Source organism: Ictalurus furcatus, chromosome 14 (genome assembly GCF_023375685.1).
Source record: "Ictalurus furcatus strain D&B chromosome 14, Billie_1.0, whole genome shotgun sequence".
Classification (NCBI taxonomy): domain Eukaryota; kingdom Metazoa; phylum Chordata; class Actinopteri; order Siluriformes; family Ictaluridae; genus Ictalurus; species Ictalurus furcatus.
This window is the reverse complement of record NC_071268.1, coordinates 24,093,948-24,113,493: the sequence shown is the minus strand read 5'-3', so window position 1 is coordinate 24,113,493 and position 19,546 is coordinate 24,093,948. Positions and strand designations below refer to the sequence as shown.

The window sequence follows — 19,546 nt, the reverse complement described above, 5'->3', positions numbered from 1 at the left end:
AAGGACGTTGCGTCAAATACAACAATAACTGGTACACTCCGACGGAGTTCGAAGGGCTGGCCGGAAGAGCCAGCAGTAAGGACTGGAAGAGGAGCATTCGTTATGCTGGGAGGCCTTTACAGTGCCTTATACAGGTCAGAGCTTTACAGAAACACCGAGCACCGGTGTCTACACACACATATATATTTATTTATTTATAAAGCATTTCTAGGGCTGTGTCTGAATCCATGATATATTCACTATCTAGTGCACTATTTTTGGGACCTGCTATTTTGTAGCGGTGCCTGAAAACATAGTTGAGAATAATGAAAATGCACTGCATTGTGATAGGTCGCGTACAAACAGGCCTCATTTATCAGTCTTTTAGTAAAGGCTGCGGATAAATGTCTCCTTTAAATTACCAAGTGTGTTGACCGGACAGCTCATTTGCATTTCGGGACGCCAACAAAACCTCATAAAAGGTCACAGAGAGCTGAAAACCACGAAATGGCGATTAAACAGTAGCCAAGTTTCCATCCACTTTTTTTCTTCTTCGCCTTTTTTGTTTTAGAAATTTGCTGTCTAGTGCCTGTTTCCATCCACTTGGCCGTTTACTGATAAAGTGGTGTGTGATGATGTCATCCTTTTAAAAAAAAACAACAAAACGAAACAACTAATCGTCGCATAAGTTTTGATGTATCGCGAAAGAAATCTCGGTCTCGAGCCGTTTTCCGTACGTCGTTTTGTGTATATCGCGAATCGTGTACCTTTCGCGTCCTACGTGTCCTCAGATCTTTGAATTTCTTCGTAAATCTTTCGTTTCCGTCAGTTACATCGGTAAACGTTTCAGTAAAGCCTCGGATGGAAGCGTAGCTAGTGAGAGATTCTTCCTGTGATGCGGTTCGGCCACTGCAGTGCACTGGCTACAGTAAACCCACATGAACTCTTCCTGTCTTTCATAGAGTTCATTTCTTTTGTCCTAATTGAACGTCTGGTCTTATTCGTGTTTCGTTTATGGATTTCTTTCAGACCGCTCTCTTTCGAGTCATTGATAGGAGACGATCAGCTCCACGAAATGTTCGTTAGATCTGTACGCACTGTTGAAATACGCAAGCGATTTAAAGTTCAGAACGTGATCCGTGCGAAAACTCGCACCAAGCCGTACCAAAAATGATTCGAAGTCCATCAATCACGGCTCGTGTTTCCGACTCGTTTCATACACAGACTCGGGGTTCCGCTCTACCTGAGGTTTTCATTAATACCGCGTTTCCTGTGTAATTGTTCTTGCAAACGATTTATGAAGCGATGTGTTTTATACAGGTTGTTAAATGAGGCCTGATGTATTCATTCAGGTGGGCGCAGAGTACCACGGGATAACGCGTTGTGTTGTTTGGTTTGGTTTGGTTTCACACACCTTCCCTGAGGAGTACTGCTAGCTAGTCATTTCTTTACTCTTCTATTAGTTCAGTTATTTAATTGTCCTTAAGTCTAATGGATGTAAAAAGAAAAAAGAGTGTGTATAGTGAGTTAATGAACATTGCGCATTTGAGACTTTTGTGTAGAATTTCAAAACATGTGGTGTTTGGGTTTTTTTTTTTTTTTACAGGAGCGCATCCTCAACCCCCATGCTGCCTCTTGTACATGTGTGGCCTGCTGTGATGATCTAGCTGTGGTCAGTAACACCACCTTCTCTGTCGTCTGTCCACTATTAAAAACGTTTTCTTTCTTTTTTTAAAAAAAAAAAAAAAAAAAAAACCATCATAGAGTTCTGCTTTAAAGGTGCCTAAGCTCCAGGGTGTGCGGAAAAGTCAATGGGAGTGAAACTACATGTACACGATTTTGTATTTATTGATGCTTACACTCAATGTCCACTTTATTAGGAACACCTGCACATTCATGCGGTTATCTAATCAGCCAACCGTGTGGCAGCAGCGCAATGCGTAAAATAAATAAATAAATCAATCAATCAATTCATGCAGATTCAGGTCAAGAGCTTCAGTTAATGTTCACGTCAAACATCAGAGTAAGGAAAAAGTGCGATCTGTGTGACTTTAGACGTGGCGTGGATGTTGGGACCAGACGGGCCGGGTTGAGTATTTCAGGAACTGCTGAACTACTGGGATTTTCACACAACAACAGACTGTAGAGTTTACACAAACAAAAAACATTAAGCGAGCGACGGTTCTGTGTGTGGAAACGCCTTGTTGATGAGAGGTCAGAGGAAAATGGCCAGATTTGTTCAAGCTGCCAGGAAGGATGTAGTAAGTCTTTACAAGCGTGGTGAGCAGAACAGCATCTCCGCGTACACAACACATCGAGCCTTGAGGTGGGTGAGCTACAGGAGCAGAAGACCAGATCAGGTTCCTCTCCTGTCAGTCAAGAACAGGAATCTGAGACTATCATGAGCACAGACTTCGATCAAACTGGACAGTTAATGATTAGGAAATAAAATCACCTTTTTGTCTTTTTCCAGCCTGCAACACTCTTCTGGTCGTTCTCCTCTGACAACAAGGTCATCAGCAAGGTGTTTCAGCCTGCAGACCTTCCGCTCACAGGATGTTTTTTTTGTTTTTTTTTTAATTCACACCATTCTGTTTACACTCTATAGATTGTCGTGTGTGAAAATCCCAGAGGAGATGAGCAGTTTCTGAAATACTCAACCCAGCCCGTCTGCCTCCAACAACCACGCCACGGATAAAGTCACACAGATCAAATTTCTTTCTTCATTCCGACGTTTGCCGCGAACATTAACTAAAGCTCGTGACCGGTATCTGCATGATGTTATGTTATATTGTACTGCTGCCACACGATCGGCCGATTAGATAACTGCATAAATGTACAGCTATTCCTAATAAAGCGGACGTTGAGTGTGTTTTTATATTCGTTGCTTTCCTTACGGGTAAAACAAACGGCAATAACATTGAATGAAAGGGTAGAGATAGGTAGATAGAGAGTGCGTCTCGATACTTCCGGGTACTCTCGTTGGTTCCTGAGTTTTTCGGACCCCCTGTAGTGTATCATTAAGCTTCAGTAGAATTTGATGTATATTAATTTTGAACATTAAGCTGTTTGATGTTCCTTCTGAATACCAATGCCTGTGTTTTCTCTGTCGTCAGCTGTGGTTGTGTTTTCAAATGTTTTCAAATACTGGATGAAAGATCAGAGATGTCAGAGTAGCAGGGGTTCGAACGTGGCCAGCATAAACAGCACACAAACAGTGTGTAGTGTAGCCGAGGTGACAGGTTGGCTTCCGGTAATTGTACCCGTGTAATACAGCCAACCGTCAGCGTGCGTCCGTGGCAATATACATCAGGTTAATAACGCCGTACGTGTGCAGAGTTTTTGTTTTTCTGTAGTTCCCAGTGGGTACCTCATAAAGTTGATGCGCATCTCATTACAGAAACCGCAGCGGTTTCTTTACGGACTTTTCTAATTATACAGAGTTCAGTCTAAACGATTAATCATAGAGCCATGCGTTCTTGGCTTTGTTTTGTTTGGCTCCAAGCCCAAACGAGCACTTCCAACAGCGCTTGCGAGTTATATTCTACTGTAGATGGAGATCAAATCTCTCCCAACATATCGCGCTATAACGACAATAATACAGTCCCTCCAGGATCTTGCGATCGCGGAAATGACCGCAAAATCGAGGAGGTAGTCACAGGAGCTTGCAATCGCCGCAGATTTGGGCCAAGACGAGTCATAACGAGTACAGCTAAAAGGTCTCGTTTACCATCAAACATCGCCGCGAAAGAGCGTGAAAAACAATTTTGCGCGATTCGAGTATTCGCATTATTGGTCACGTGTACATTACAGCACAGTGAAATTCTTTTCATCGCATACCCCAGCATGTCAGGAAGCTGGGGTCAGAGCGCATGATACAGCGCCCCCTGGAGCAGAGAGGGTTAAGGGCCTTGCTCAAGGGCCCAACAGTGGCAACTTGGTGGTGCTGGGGCTTGAACCCCCGATATTCCGATCAGTAATTGTTGAGCCACCTCTGCCCCTGTAATCTGTAGTAACGTCTCTGCTGTGTAGTGAATCCGAAGCCCAGAAAATGCTAAATGCAGCTCTGTGGCTTCCCTTGACTACGTCTGACATAGGGATGGGCGATATCTTATCGTTTGCGATATACCGGTAGAAATTCTCCCCACAATAAGAATTAGTCTTCCCACGATAATAACGATAAAGCCTAGTTGATGACGTATTTCGGTGTGCGACCCATCCGCAGCGCACGTGCAGAGCGAAAACAAGTACGGCGGAAGGCGGACGTGAAACTGAGGAGGAGTTTATCGCTATGAGGCGCTACCTCTACGATTTGGAACTGGTTTGCTTACAGAAAATCAGTTTTTCTTTTAGATCAGTGTTTGTGTTTCTGAGGCTCACAAGATCACAGCTATCACTTGTAGCCAAAAACAGTGGTGCACGGTACTGTATTTCTATCGTCACTGATATCGTTATCGCAATAAATACCAGAAAATATCGTGATATAGTTTTAAGTCCATATCGCTCATCCCTAGTCTGAACGCATGGATGAGCACAATCTCAGTTCTGTGTTTTTCACCCTCTCTCTGTCTCTCTCTTTAACCTTCATTCAGAACAAGGACGGATCCTTCGGAGGCGACAGCATATCTATGGTAACGTCAAAAACGCTGGCGAATTTTGACCGCGTCGTTTAACGACATGCTTTGTTACCGAAGCTGATGGTGTGTCTGCTCTCCTCTACCACAGACCGGACCCGTGCGACTCTTTGTCCCTTACAAGAGGCGAAAGAAAGAGAGTGAGCGCCCGGCATCTCCAGAGAAAAAGGAGGAACCGTCACCCAAGAACATTACTCTAGCACCTGGGGCCGCATGTAGGAGTTTTAATATCGATCCTCTCTCTTATATTCCTTTGATCAGTACACACGTTAAACCGCCATAGCTCAGATACAGATATATCGTCCTAGTATTCTTCTTCTTTAATCACCAACACCTACACGAACGTCGTGCTCAAGTTGAGTCGTTATATACGCTGGTTTGATGGGCGTTTTTGGTGCACGATGAAGATAATGATTATTATTATTATAATATTCTAGAATATTAGCTGTTTAAGCATTTTAGTTAGGACTGGCGTACTGCTTTGTAGCCAAAGCGAAAGGTTTGCTTCTGTGTCTACACAGTCACCGTGACCCCATCAGGTCAGCTCACCACTACAGGCACACTGACCTTTGATCGAACGGCAACTGGAGACGCGACGACCATCATTTCCGACAGCCCTGCCGCTTCAGATGTCTTCAGCAGCACAGCAGGTTGGTCACTGGCATTTTCAGATACACTTCCATACACACTTTTGTTTGTTCTCATTTCCACCTTGAACTAAGAGCAACAGTCTGGTACCGTTCGTCATGTCAGGGCAATCAGAGGTCACAGGCACCTCTTCCTTCCGTCAATAGTGCTGAGAATTGCTTCGACTCCAACAAGTCTGGCAGCGATGCTTTCCAGCTGGCAGGTTAAATAAAAGTGCCTGGTCACATCCTGATAGCCGTAATTGCAGGTTACGTTTAATGCCATGGTAGTAATTTAGCCGTCATTTTGTAACTGGTCTCTTTTGTACTTCTTACTCAGCTGTTCGAATCTCCCACGTTTTAGTCTTTGTGAACTTTTTTTTTTTTTTAAGTAAGGGATCGTCGTGATGTTTTTTTCCACTCCCAGTGTGGCTTTCACTTATAGCCTGTCTTCATAATGTGACAAATGACCCTTATTCAACTAAAAAAAGATCCTTCAGTAGTCTGCAGTCGTTTTTGGAAATGAGTTTTCTTTTCCCGCAGCTGAAACTCGGGCCGCGTCCGCATTAATCCGGACGAATTGGAAAACGCTTTTTATTCCCCCCCGCCACGTTTTTTGGCCTTCCGTCCACACACAGACGGCGAAAAACGAGCTTTTTTCGAAAACGCTCTCCCAAGGAGATGCGTTTGAAAAATTTGCATTGTAGCGTGGACTGAGAAAACGTTCAAAAAACCATGAGTATTTTCCATCATGTCATGCCGTCATGTGACCCCCTTCAATGAAAAACAAACAAGATGGTGGACGATTGTTGTGATAGCGACGTTAAAGACTTTGCACAAACTTCAGATTGCATTTTTTTAAATAAACTCCTGGCGGCAGTGACGCAGGCCGAAGCTTCTTACGTTTTTTACGCACGCGCAGTATATAGGGATGGGAGCGCTTTCAGACGTTTCAGTGTGGACGAGCCATTTTTGGAAAACGTCTATCTGGATTAATGTGGATGTAGCCTAGATGCCACACACACACACACATTTATTTCCTTATTATCCATTGGCATAATTATTAATGCAGGTAATTAACGCTACGCTATACCTAAACCTCACCTTTACCTTAACTTCAGTAACCAAAAGGAAACGCTTTGTCACTTCTTTTTCTTTAAAGCTATAGTCTAGACCAGCCAAATGTTCCCACAAGATCAAAACGGTCAGATATTCCCATCCTCATAGAGCCATTTGGTCCTCACCAAGATGTAAAAACCACACACACACACACGCACACACATCCATATTCCTCCTCCTCATCCTCCTCCTCCTCTCTAAGAACAGAGTGACTGTAGACTCGACTCGGTCAAAGACAGAGAGGCTCTTGAGGCAGGTGCCTCATTAGTGCCAAGTGTACTGTAGTGTAGAGTTCCTGTGAAAGCCGGAACACTGCGAGCGGTAATGAAACCATGAAGCCCCCTTCTGCTCTCTCTCAGACACCGAACTCAGACCTGGACCCGTAATCATCAAGCCTCTCGGTAAGAAAGAGTAAGAGATCCACGAAGAAGAAAAAGAACTGCTTAGAAAACTGTAATCTGAGTGTAACGGGATGGAGGTTTTACATTGACACATGGATGTAAAAAGCCATGTTAAGATTCCTAAAACATAAGAGTTCTCATAACTGTGTGCAAATGTTGTTGTTTTTTAGGACAGGTCTAGAGGTTTCCTGGGGAGTTTTTGGGGAAATTGACAGAGGGTACACCTACACCAATGGACAAATGCTTTGAACTGCCTAAATGGTTACCAGTGGGTTTAGTGGTCAGAATCAGTTTATTCGCCATATACGTTCGCATGTGTTAGGAATGTTTCTTGTCGGTGTTTTTGGTCAGAACACGATACATTCAACACACATCTCAGACAACACCACCACAATTACCATCCAAATCTTACCCTTTAAGTGGAAATGGTAGGCTCAGTTGTAATTTACATTAAGGTACATCAGGGTGCGTTAAACGGAGTGGATCAATTATGATGTATAATAAATAATACCAATGATATACAGTTTGTATAAATTTTAATACAGATTGCTTGTTACTTGCACGACAGTATTCTAGTGATCACCGAATGCTGCCGAGCCAGCCTGGTTAAAAACAGAAATTGCCAGTGGGCGGAAGATGTCTCGATGACGTGGAACTGCTTTCCTGATGGTAGTTTATTGGAAGAGGTAATTAGGAGAGTGGATGGTGTCACTGATGATTTTTCCTGCGACGTACAGGCCCTCAAATGATGACGGGCTGCAGCCGATGATTTTCTCAGCGGTCTCGCTCATCTGTTGCACCTTCCTCTTTTCTCTGGGGGTGACTGCACCGAACCAGATAGCGATTTCCCGAGCATTCAACAGGAAGTAATGAGCAATATGCCTACTGTATGTGTATGCCGGCATGCCAGGGTCGAGCCTTAAATGATAAAGTCGCAAGAAAATGAAGAAGCATATGTGAATCCTAAGATTTTTAGAGATGACAAGTTTAATTAACAGGGGAAATCTCGTGAGACGATAGAGTAGTGTCATTTTTAATAATATGGCACGGAAAAATTCTGCGAGTAAATATACACGCACCGAGCACTTTATTAGGAACACTGTGCCAATACTGGGAAAGCCAGTGAAGAACATCGAGCTCTTTGTCGTGTTCAAGAAACCAGTTCGAGACGAGTTTTGCGTCGTCATGCTGGAAGTAGCCAGGTAAATTGTGGCCATGAAGGGATGCACATGGCCAGCAACAGTACTCAAGTTGGCTGTGGTATTCAAGCAACGATTGATTGACGGGCTCAAAGTGTGCCAAGAAAACATTCCTCACACTGTTACACCACCTCCACCGACCTGGAGTGTTGACACGAGGCAGGTTGGGTCCATGGATTCATGCAGTTGACTCATTCTGATTTATCAGACCAGGTTAGGTTTTTCCAGTCTTCTGTCCAGTTTTGGTGAGCCTGTGCCTACCGCAGCCACATATTTCTGTCCTTGGCCGACAGAAGTGGAACCCGACGTGGTCTTCTGCTGTCGTAGCTCATCCACCTCAAGGTTCGACGTGTTGTGCATTCTGGGATGCTTTTCTGCTCACTACAGTTGTACAGAGTGGATATCTGACTCACTGTAGCCTTTTGTCAGCTCAAACCAGTCTGATCATTCTACATCAACAGCAATATTTCACCCCTTCTGATGGTTGATGTGAACCTGATGTACTTGAAGACGCTGGCCTGTATCTGCATTATTTTATGCACTGCTCTGCTGCCACACGATTGGCTGATTAGATAATTGCATGAACGTTTAGGTGTACAGGTGTTCCTAATAAAGTGCTCAGTGACTAAGAACAGAATGTCTATATAGATCAGTAGGCAGAGCTAACAGAATGATACTGCAGTCGAATGCAGAAGGAAATTTATTCATAAACGTTGATCCTACTTGTTGCTGAAAGTAACGCCGAGTGGTTTGATAATGTAAGTTCCCAGGTCGTGAATCTTTTTAGATGTAAGAACACTTTTATGTTGCTTACGAGCGAATCTAAGAGGTGTTAGGAATACGGGCTATGGACATGTTCTCAGCTTCTTCCTGTCGTGCTTTTTACTCTGCTGAATAGTTGTGTGGATGCACAACCTGGAGAAAGAGCAGTAAATATGGAAACTCTTTTATTTTTATTCTGATTGTTATTGGTGATCTAGGTGATGAAAATGCTGAAATATGTGAATCAGTGTTCCAGAAAGAGTCTGCATTGTGAATTTGTCATTGATGGGTACTTGAGAGTATGAGACAAGCCAAAATTGGTCCGTATTAGACAAGTGAGACTGGTGTGTATTCTCTAGTATTAGACGTTAGACCTAAAAAAATAAATCGATAAATAAATCAAGTATTTTCGTGCCAAACCCCAGGTGCTAACAACATTACAGAGACTGTTTAGTCCTGCACGTTCTGCGTAAAAGAATAGGACGGCTAAATCTCGTCTCGTGTTCACTAGATAGTAGTGACTACTTGTATTTAAATCATATAACAAATACGGGGACTCTCTGATTCAAATCAGCCGTCAAGAAAAATTGGTTCAAATCCAAGACAAATGAATACAGCGGATAGATTCTGACATGAAGAACTGTTTTGATGGTACTGTCTCAATAGGGTATATATAGGGTATTTGTCGGTTCTGTTTCCTGCCCATCATTTTTATACCAGCGCAGCCGTTTGTGCCTTGAGCTCTTAACAGTCCATTAGACAGATAAGCCAAGGGCATTCGAAACAGCATACCTTCTCTGGAGATTGTGTGCTGTATTTCTTTCCCCCACTGACACGCACTCCTTCTCAGTCCCCCCTTCAAGCACTGGGATTCTGTCTTTCTTCTTCTTTTTTTTTGGTCATCTATTGATGAGGCTGTGGTATTTTTAGTTGCCCTCACACAAACTCATGTACGCACCTAACAGCAGCCTATAATATGGTTGGCTTTTGTATACAAGATTATGAAAGAAAAACTCTTGCATTTCACATAAGAAATACCACCCATATGTGCTTTCCAGATTTAGTCCCCTGTTTGTTGTTAGAACAAGCTCCGCTCTCCTGGGAAGGCTTTCCATTAGATTTGGGAGCGTAGCTGTGGGGATTTGTGTTCAATCTGAAAACAAGAGCATTAGTGAAGTCAGGCAGTGATGTTAGGTGAGGAGGTCTGGGGTACAGTCGGTGTTGCAGTCCATCCCAAAGGTGTTTAGTGGGGCTGAGGTCAGGGCTCTGTGCAGGACGTTCAAGTTCTTCCACTCCAACCTTGGCAAACCATGTCTTCATGGACCTCGTAGTCCTGTAATACCTGTAGTAATTCTTCACTTTGTGACTAGCCATTAGAAGATGGGTAAATTGTGGCCATGAAGAGATGCACATGGTCAGCAGCAATACTCAAATAGGCCACAATTGTACAGAGTGTTTATCTGACTTACTATAGCCTTTCTGTAAGCTCTAACCAGTCTGGCCATTCTCCGTTGACCTCTTTCATCAACAAGGCATTCCCGTCTTCAGGACTATCGCTCACTGGATGTCTTTTCTTTATCGCACCATTCTGAGTAAACACTAGATTGTTATGCGTGAAAATCCCAGGAGATCAGAAGACACTCATTCTGACGGTTGATGTGAACGTTACCCGAAGATGCTGGCCCGTATCTGCATGATTCGATGCATCGCACTCCTGCCACACGATTGGCTGATTAGATGATTGCATGAATGAGTAGTTGTACAGGTGTACATGAGTAGTGTGCACCCCTGATGCTACAAACTGTAGTTTTAAGTAATTTTTTAATTTTTATTTTTATTTTATTTATTTTTTTGGCCATGATGTCGACGATGGTTGTGCTCTCTGTGTACCCATGTTCTCGTGAGTGTGTGGAGATGGAGATCTGTTAGAGCTCCATCTGTTAGGCTGGCAATTAAAGCCCTGTGCATTAGTTATGCGTGGCCAGCTCCATTTCTGGAAGACGAGTAGGTGCAGAGATCTCTGGCTGATAAAGTCGCTCATTACTCCAGGACACCTGTTTCCTCAGTGACCACTAATTATAATAGACTCATGTGGGTCTAGTTGTCTCTGTGGCCAAGCTCACACTAGGCGAGGTTGTGAAGACCGAAACCTAAAGTAACAACACTGGGACCAGTTGGTACCAAAAGTCAAGCTAGGAACGCTTTTGTAGTTTTTCAAACCCCTTGCATAAAGTGGTGTACTAGGGCCTACACTTGCATAGCAGCTCTGTTTATTTTGTATGGCGTCTCATCTAGCCTACATTTCACTGCCCTCATTTATAAGATGTTAAAATTTAGAACCGGGTTAAAGCGGGATCCATTTAGGACGGTGTGTCTAAATCTTCTTCACCAAGGACGCTTCTGACCGAGTGCTTTGAACTGAAGGTTTAAAAATAACTGCTGTTTTAAAAGAGAGCCCCTTTATTTCTCAGTGCTAGTCCTAAACTTTTCTTCTTCATTCTCGCTCTTTGTCAGTGCTGACCACGCTGCCGGCGCTGACCGTCATCCCTCAGCAGCCCATCTTACAGGCTAAAGGTCCCTCCGCAGCCGCAATGGCCAACGGCTTGGAGACGAGCGAGCAGCGCACCTGGCTGTACCTAGAGGAGACGGCCAACACGCTACTCAACACTGTCCAGCAGCTCAAAGCACTCATCGCCCAGGCCAAACAGGCCAGCCAAGCCAGCAGCAGCCTGGAGAAAAGCAACTGCAGCAGGAAGGATGTGAGTGGACCGCATCTCTGATCCGTGTTGTGTATATAAAAGCAAAACTGCTCCCAGATCAGTAAGCACAATCTTAATTTGCATATTAATCATCATCAGTACAGTGCGTAGATCCTTTAAAGCAATAGCGACGAAAGTGAGCATTTCAACCACTAGCCACTTCTCTTTAGAACGCATTGTCTGAACAACGCATATTTAAACAAGGGCTTCAATTCCACCCTAAAAATAACAGCCCAAATATAGCAGCAGAAATGTTACACCTCCTGCCCACACGGCACAGGCTAAGTAGCTGTCTCTTATTACTAGGGTTCTGTTTTACCTTAGCGAGAGCCACAAGGTACTTGTACTAAATTTCTGGGAACAATCACCATCACGCCTGTTACACGCAGAAACCGTCAAGTGGTCTAGACGAACAATCCTTAGACGAAGCATGGTGAAATATATGCAAAATTATTCCTCAGTTATTCATTTAGAAAGTATCTGTGATTTGTGTGACTTAGTTATTCTGGTTCAGACAAATAATGACATTTTGTATTTATTGCAATTTATTGTGTAAATAAAACGGTAAGTATTTTAAAAATATTAATCTACTAAATCCTTCCAGAGGAGTAAAAACCAGTTAGCAGCAGGGAGGGATTTGTTTCGAGTTCTTTGAGCTATTGCGTTAGTTGGTTATAGTTTTTCAATGCCAGTTTTCAGTTTAGTTTGCCACTATATGTGGCAGTTATTAGTGCTGATAAACAACAGCAAAGAACGAGTTAAACTCCAAAAGTATGTGAACACCTGACCATCACACTGTGCTTGTTGAACATCCCGTTCCAGATTTATTCAACCTTTACTGTTTATAATGATCTCCACTCTTCTGGGAAGGCTTTCCAGTAGATTTTGGAGCGTGGCTGAGTGGATTTGTGTTCGTTCAGCTACACGAGCGTTAGTGAGATCAGACACTGATGTGACGTGAAGAGGTCTGGAGTGCAGGACACTCGAGCTTTTCCTCTTCAGCCTCGCTTTGTGCACAGGGGCACTGTCATGCTGGAACAGGAAATTGTAACGCTACAGCATACAAAGACATTCTATACAATGGGGTCCTTCCAAGTTTCTGGGAACAGTTTGGTGAAGGAACACACATGGCTGTGGTGGTGAGGTGTCCACAGACTTTTGGCGAAATAGTCTGCTGTATTTTAAAACCACTTCACTAGAGGCGTTCATGTCTACATCTCCAGGTCAGGGTTGCTGTGGTTTGAATCACTTCTTCTTTTTTTTTTTTTCCCCTCATATAAACACTAGGCTCGTTAGCACACGGTCATTGTTTCATACGGTCTTTCACAGTGATGCTTCGTGGTAAATGAGAATTTTTAGCTATACACACGTTCGACACACGTGAATCCAGGAGGCTACAGCCTGGAGATTGTTGTAGTTGATACCGCTTGAAGTACCATGAAAATGGTTTTGGACCTCAATTCCACATGGACGTTCTCGCTGTGGTTGCTGGGACTATGGTTGCTGCGATGGCCTTGGGACTGCACTTACCACGTACAGTTTTGCACTCAGGTCTCCTTTAGTGAACAGTGGACTTGTTCAACAAAACAGACTTCATATTAAAACCATAATGAACTTTCTTTAACTTTCACACTATCTGTTGTGACCCAGATGAGGACGGGTTCCCTTCTGAGTCTGGTTCCTCTCAAGGTTTCTACCTCAGATCATCTTAGGGAGTTTTTCCTCGCCACCGTCACCACCGGCTCGCTCAATAGGGATAAATTCACACACTTAAAATCTCCATCCTGTGTTTATATGTCTCTATAAAGCTGCTTTGAGACAATGTCTATTGTTAAACGCGCTATACAGATAAAATTGAACTGAATTGAAGTCTTTGGCTGAATGCGCGTTGTGATGACGTCACATGGCACGTCTCGGCCCAAACCCGCGTTAATTTTGAACAATCGCAAGCTCATCCAAATACTATGGAGTTTGCTTGATTTCGCTTTAATTCCTGCGATGGTGAAATCGTGAAATCCTACAACGACTGGCTGGGTAAGGAAAGGACTGATTTGCTAGAGCTTATATCTGCTTTACAGGACAGTGGGCTTCTGTCATTTGGAGTTTGGATGCTGTGGGTACACAACTAAATAGGATGTGTAGTTAAAAAGGCACTAAACATCTCGAACACACTACTGTTGTATAAATTGTACAGCAGCATTTTCTTACTCGGTAAGTCACTCTGGCTTCCCTCTCAAGCTGAAGATGCCTTCTGATTAGTGCTAACCATGTCATAGCGATGATTAAATACCGTAAAATCATCTTTCTATCTCTCTATCATCAGTAGGTTAATCATAAGTGTTCTCCTTCAGTCTTTTCCCAGCCAACTGTCGCTGACTGATGACACAGAGGGGAAGATTACTGAAATTATCATCAAGGCAAGTGGCCGTGCTGCTGTCTCTCTCTCTCTCTCTCTCTCTCTCTCTTGCTCTCTCGCTCTCTCTGTCTCTCTCAGCTTAATTTCTCGCAAACGCCAATCTGGATTCAGGAAATGAAAAACCTGAAAGTGTGTGTGTGTGTGTTTGCGTGGGTTGGAGGGTACATGTGCAAACGTTTGCCCTGAACTTACGCAGTAAAGTCAGCCAGCTGCATTACAGATAAAATGCATTCATACTACGGTTTACAAGACATGAAATCCAGGCGACACTTGTTTTTAACACCCGTAGGAGGCATGCTTGAGGTTCTTCCAATTTCCGGAAGCGGGATTTGGAATCGCTCCAACCGACCGTCTCGGCCCGACATCGAAATCGTTCGGTTTTTCGCATTCGGTTCCTACGTTTTCACTTTCGTCAAACTATAACCACGTTAAAACAAAGAATATATATATATATTATATTTTCAGCTTAATCTGTAGACTTGCTGTAGCTGTGGAAACTAAATCATGTAATGGCATGGTAGTCACGTACATGTCTGTCTGTGCTGCTGCTCCTTCTGTAGGTGTAGTGCAGAGGTAAGCCACTTGATCTGTGGAGCATGATGTGGTTCTATCAGCAGTAACAGTTGTGTGAGCTCATGCACTTCATTTAGAGAGAGAGAGTGTGTGTGTGTGTGTGTGTGTGTGTGTGGGGAGGGTCAATCTAGGATTAGGGTGTACTGATCAAGTGTGAGGGCACTAATACCGGAGGCTTATAAGGATGAATCGGGTGCACACTACATCCCTGTGCTTTTGCTGCGACTCGGAATGACGTCATTTTTGACCCCTGTGCATTCAAGTTTACACACTGAGGGGAAAAATCATGGACACCTCCGTATTCGTCTTTTGTTAACAAGAAGCTAGCTGTAATGAGTGATGTATATTTTCCTCCTCAAAACAGCGAACTGTACAGTCAGTGTTCTAGATTTAACAAGTGAATATGCCGATCAGCCATAACATTAAAACCACCTGCCTAATATTGTGTAGGTCCTCCTTGTGCCACCGGAACAGCTCTGAGCCGACGAGGCATGGACTCCACAAGACCTCTGAAGAGGTGATGTGGTATCTCGTACCAAGATGTTAGCAGCAGATTCTTTAAGTTCTGTAAGTTGTGAGGTCGGGCCTCCGTGGATCGGACTTGTTTGTCCAGAACATCTCGCAGACGCTCGATCGGATTGAGATCTGGGGAATCCGGATGCCGAGTCAACACCTTGAACTCTTTCGCATGCTCCTCAAACCACCCCGAGTTCCTGAGTAGGAATTCCGAGTGTTTTTCCCGGTCGGAGGACAGGAATCACGAGTTACGACTTCTAGTCGAATGCAGCATTTGCAACTCATCCCACATGTACATCTTTTCCCGCTCACCTACAATCATTTAATATCAAAGTCAATTTTTTTTTTTTTTTTTTTGCCACATTCTATGACCTTAACATGAATTCGTTAAGCTCTTACGGGGAAATTAATCTGACGGCTACATGTTCCGTCGCTTTTCTTGTTCTTCTTCTTTGCAGCATACCTGTGTGAACTGTGGGCGTGAAGCTTCCAGCGAATGTGCAGGCTGCCACAAAGTCTACTACTGCTCTAGCTTCTGCCAAAAAAAGGTTAAGCTGCCTCTTCAGTCCTATTCAATAAAACAAGGTTAACATGACACACACTAACTAACTTTCTAGTTTAGTTAAGGTTTCGAAATCGTTTTTTTAGATTAACAAAGGAACACATTTTACTGTGCAGTATATGGTTTTAGCTCTTAAGAGTCTCAATTAGTATCTAATGAGCACATTTGTTCCTCAGAAACATGCTTCTTGTGGGTGGGGGGGGGAGGCGGGGAACACCCACCACAATATTCTGTGTATTCAGCATCGATAGCATTGTCCCAATAAAATGTCTTTGTTTATTTCTTTCTTTATTTATTTATTTATTTATTTCTTTCTTTATTTATTTATTTCTTCAGGACTGGAAGGATCACCAGCACAGTTGCTCTCAGCCCAGTGTAGCTGTGGGAGTTCATGACGAGGCTCACATAGCCAGCATGGAGGTAGAGAAAGTCAAGGCATAGCCCCGATATGGACACATGCAACGGTCTTGGAATAATCCCACCCTCACCCTCTGTGATGTAGAAATACACTATAAGGCTAAAAGTATGTACTGTCGATGGCTTACCGTCACGATGATATTTGGTGCTTCTACAAACCATTGCCACAAGGCCAGAAGCACACACTTGTATAGAATGTCTTTGTATGCTGTAGTCTTACAATTTCCCTTCACTGGAACTTAGAGGCCCAAACATGTCCCAGCATGGCAACGCCCCTGTGCACAAAGCGCGAGCTCCATGAAGACATGGTCTGCCAAGGTTGGAGTGGAAGAACTCCTGCGCAGAGCCCTGACCTCAACCCCACCGAACACCTCTGGGATGAACTGGAACGCCGACTAGTAAACATGACCGCGGATGAGGACTAAATCTGGAACGGGATGTTCAGCAAGCACGTACGGGTTTGTCGGCGAGGCGTCCACAAACTTTTGGCCGTATAGTGCAGGACACATTTGTGTGCAACATTCCTGGAGGAGCATAACGCCAGAGACTGAAATGAAACATCTATGCAAGATTAGGAAACATGGAGCTGCTCTTGTAGACCATGGGACGTTGTGTGCGATTCTTATCACGCATGACTTAACACACACACGCAAAAAAAGATTACCGTGATTAAAAATATAGATGTTGTGAAGTCATGAAAACGAAAGCATGATGTCATTTTGTGAAGCAAGAGCCGAGCGAAAAGCGTCACGGAGCACGATGATGCATATGCGACTTTATTTGTTTATACACTGCACGTTTGACGAAATGAAATGTGATATACGTCAAAGTGTCGTTCGATGAGTAACGGCTACTGTCATCGAATAGTACTGATTGGCTTGAATTCACCCAAATGTCCACACTGACCAACAGACACCAGCATGCAGATTTACATTTACTCCAGTCTCCATTGAGCACTTGAATGACGGTTGAAGTACCACATGACAAACTACTTTACGAAACAAAACGGACGTCCAAAAGGGTCAAAAAATGACATTTACTTTGTGTGTGTGTGTGTGCTCGCGCTGTGTGCTGTCTCTCATGCATCGTGAACTACCAGGCTAGGCTAGCCTAAAATAACCCGGCAGCAGAGATTATTTTATCCTTATTTGGCTGCTTGTTCAAATCGACTCGCACTTCTGTAATTAGAGAACTGAATATAAATTATATAAACAAACGCAAAACCACATTTAGAGCTGCTCTAATTACTCCAGTACATACATTATTACGGTATTATAGTGACTAAATGAAGTGGAACACGGTTTTTCACCAGGCTGCACAACTCACCATGTGACCTCACGTGGCCATCTTTCTGCTTTTTCATCTTTGCTGAACAGGACCGAACAAGTACGTCTGTCTCGATGTGTTTCAGGCAGCACGCTAAAACATGCAAAACTGCACATCTGACCTAATAAGAGGTTTTTCCTTGCGCTACTGGAAGGCGCATCGTTTTAGAGTTTTGCGTGTGATATGCGTTATCATCCCCATAACACCCATACTCATCAGTGAGCATGAAGGAAAAAAACTTGCATGTCATATTTCCAGCACTGGCGTTCTGTTATTATTCATAACCACAGGTTAAATTGAATGATTATTGATTTCAATAAGAAACAGCAGACTGTCCTACAGATCTCTAGTAGCGAGGTTTCAAACCGTTTACACCGCATGACACGTACAAATGACTAGAATTGTCTACGACAGGCAAAACTGAACAAAAAATCGTCCCGCGCGGGATACTTATCGCCTGGATATGAGGGTTTGCGGCAGAGCGAAATATGTGGTTTTGATAGCAAGACGTTCTGGATTTATGGTTTTCATTTTGGAGGCTGGGAAACGGGGCTTGTTTTCAAGAAATAGACTATTTTATATTAAAGCTGAAGTCCAGTCAGGGCTTGCATAAACGGGCGTACTCATAAAATGTCACACTAGGCGAAACCTGGCTTGTTTTAGCAAGCATCAATTTAGCTTTTTCAAACGGGCTAGATTGATCAATTTTAGATTTTTTCCGATTAACCTTTAGCTCTCAGCGTTCAGTGGTATTTATGATTCATGTGCTTCATTTTTCTCCTGTCTCTGGCAGAAAATAAATATGATGTTTTATATGTGTACACACACACACACACCGATCAGCCATAACATTAAAACCGCCTGCCTAATATTGTGTAGGTCGGCCTTGTGCCGTCGAACCAGCTCTGAGCCGTCGACTCCACAAGACCTCTGAAGGTGCGCCGTGGTATCTGGCACCACGACGTTCCTTTAGCCCTGTAGGTTGCAAGGTGGGGCTTCCATGGATCGGACTTGTTTTGTCCAGCACGTTCAACGGACGCTCGATCGGATTGAGGTCTGGGGAATTTGGAGGCCGAGTCAAAACATTGCAAACCGTTCCTGAACGTTTCTGCAGTGTGTCAGGACGCATTATCCTGCTGAAAGACGCCGCTGCTATTTAGAGAATATTATTGCCATGAAGGGGTGTACTTGGTCTGTAACAATGTTTAGGTAGGTGGTACGTGTCAAAGTAACATCCATATGAATGCCAGGACTCAAGGTTTCCCAGCAGAATATAGCTCAGAACATCACTGAGCTTGCCTTCTTCCCATAGTGCATCCTGGTGCCATCTCTTCCCCAGGTAAGCGACGCACACGCACCCGGCCGTCCAGATGATTCATCAGACCATGCCACCTTTTTCCATTGCTCCATGATCCAGTTCTGATGCTCATTGTAGGTGCTTTCGGCGGTGTACAGGGGTCAGCATGGGTGCTCTGACCGCTCTGTAGCTACGCAGCCCCATACACAGCAAGCCGTGATGCACAGTGTGTTCTGACTCCTTTCTATCATAGCCAGTATTAACCGCTGGTTAAGCCGTCGCTCCCGTCGTGCATCGATGAACCTTATGCGCCCATGACCCTGTCGCTGGTTCACCGGTTGTCCTTCTTTCGTCTACTTTTGGTGCGTACTAAGGACTGCATACCGGGAACACCGCAAAGACCTGCTGACGCAGTTGTCTGTCCAACACAATTTGGCCCCTGTCAAAGTGACTCAGATCCTTACACTTGCCCATTTTTCCTTCCTCCAACACATCAACTTCGAGAACCAACTGTTGACTTGCTGCCTAATAAGTAAATCCCACTCCTTGACAGGTGTCATTGTAACGAGATAATCAATGTTATTCACTTCACCTGTCCCATCCATCCATCTTCTATACCGCTTATCCTTCTTCAGGGTCACGGGGGAACCTGGAGCCTATCCCAGGGAGCATCAGGCACAAGGCGGGGTACACCCTGGACAGGGTGCCAATCCATCGCAGGGCACACAAACACACACATTCACACACCCATTCATACACTACGGAGACTTTGGACACACCAATCAGCCTACCATGCATGTCTTTGGACTGGGGGAGGAAACCGGAGTACCCGGAGGAAACCCTCGCAGCACGGGGAGAACGTACAAACTCCGCACACACTGGGCCACTCTTGGAATCGAACCCCCTGGAGGTGTGAGGTGAACGTGCTAACCACTAAGCCACCATGCGTCCACTTCACTT

General features: G+C 44.1%; 1 protein-coding gene across 3 annotated transcripts in view; it reads left to right on the top strand.

The window, feature by feature from the left end:
• Positions 1–18,099, top strand: part of deaf1 (DEAF1 transcription factor) — a 25,856-nt gene extending 7,757 nt beyond the window's left edge. Inside the window, exons 5-13 of one of the 3 annotated variants that reach the window (XM_053641401.1) lie at positions 1–134; positions 1,586–1,651; positions 4,572–4,610; positions 4,705–4,828; positions 5,135–5,263; positions 11,235–11,479; positions 13,831–13,896; positions 15,443–15,569; positions 15,883–18,099. The exon at positions 1–134 is cut by the window's left edge and continues 6 nt beyond it. In XM_053641401.1, coding sequence (XP_053497376.1) covers positions 1–134; positions 1,586–1,651; positions 4,572–4,610; positions 4,705–4,828; positions 5,135–5,263; positions 11,235–11,479; positions 13,831–13,896; positions 15,443–15,569; positions 15,883–15,941 — 989 coding nt within the window. In that variant the 3' untranslated portion in view covers positions 15,942–18,099. The remainder of the gene's footprint in view (positions 135–1,585; positions 1,652–4,571; positions 4,611–4,704; positions 4,829–5,134; positions 5,264–11,234; positions 11,480–13,830; positions 13,897–15,442; positions 15,570–15,882) is intronic. The other 2 variants (XM_053641399.1, XM_053641402.1) reach the window with 2 other exon arrangements.
• The last annotated feature ends 1,447 nt before the right edge of the window (positions 18,100–19,546 follow it).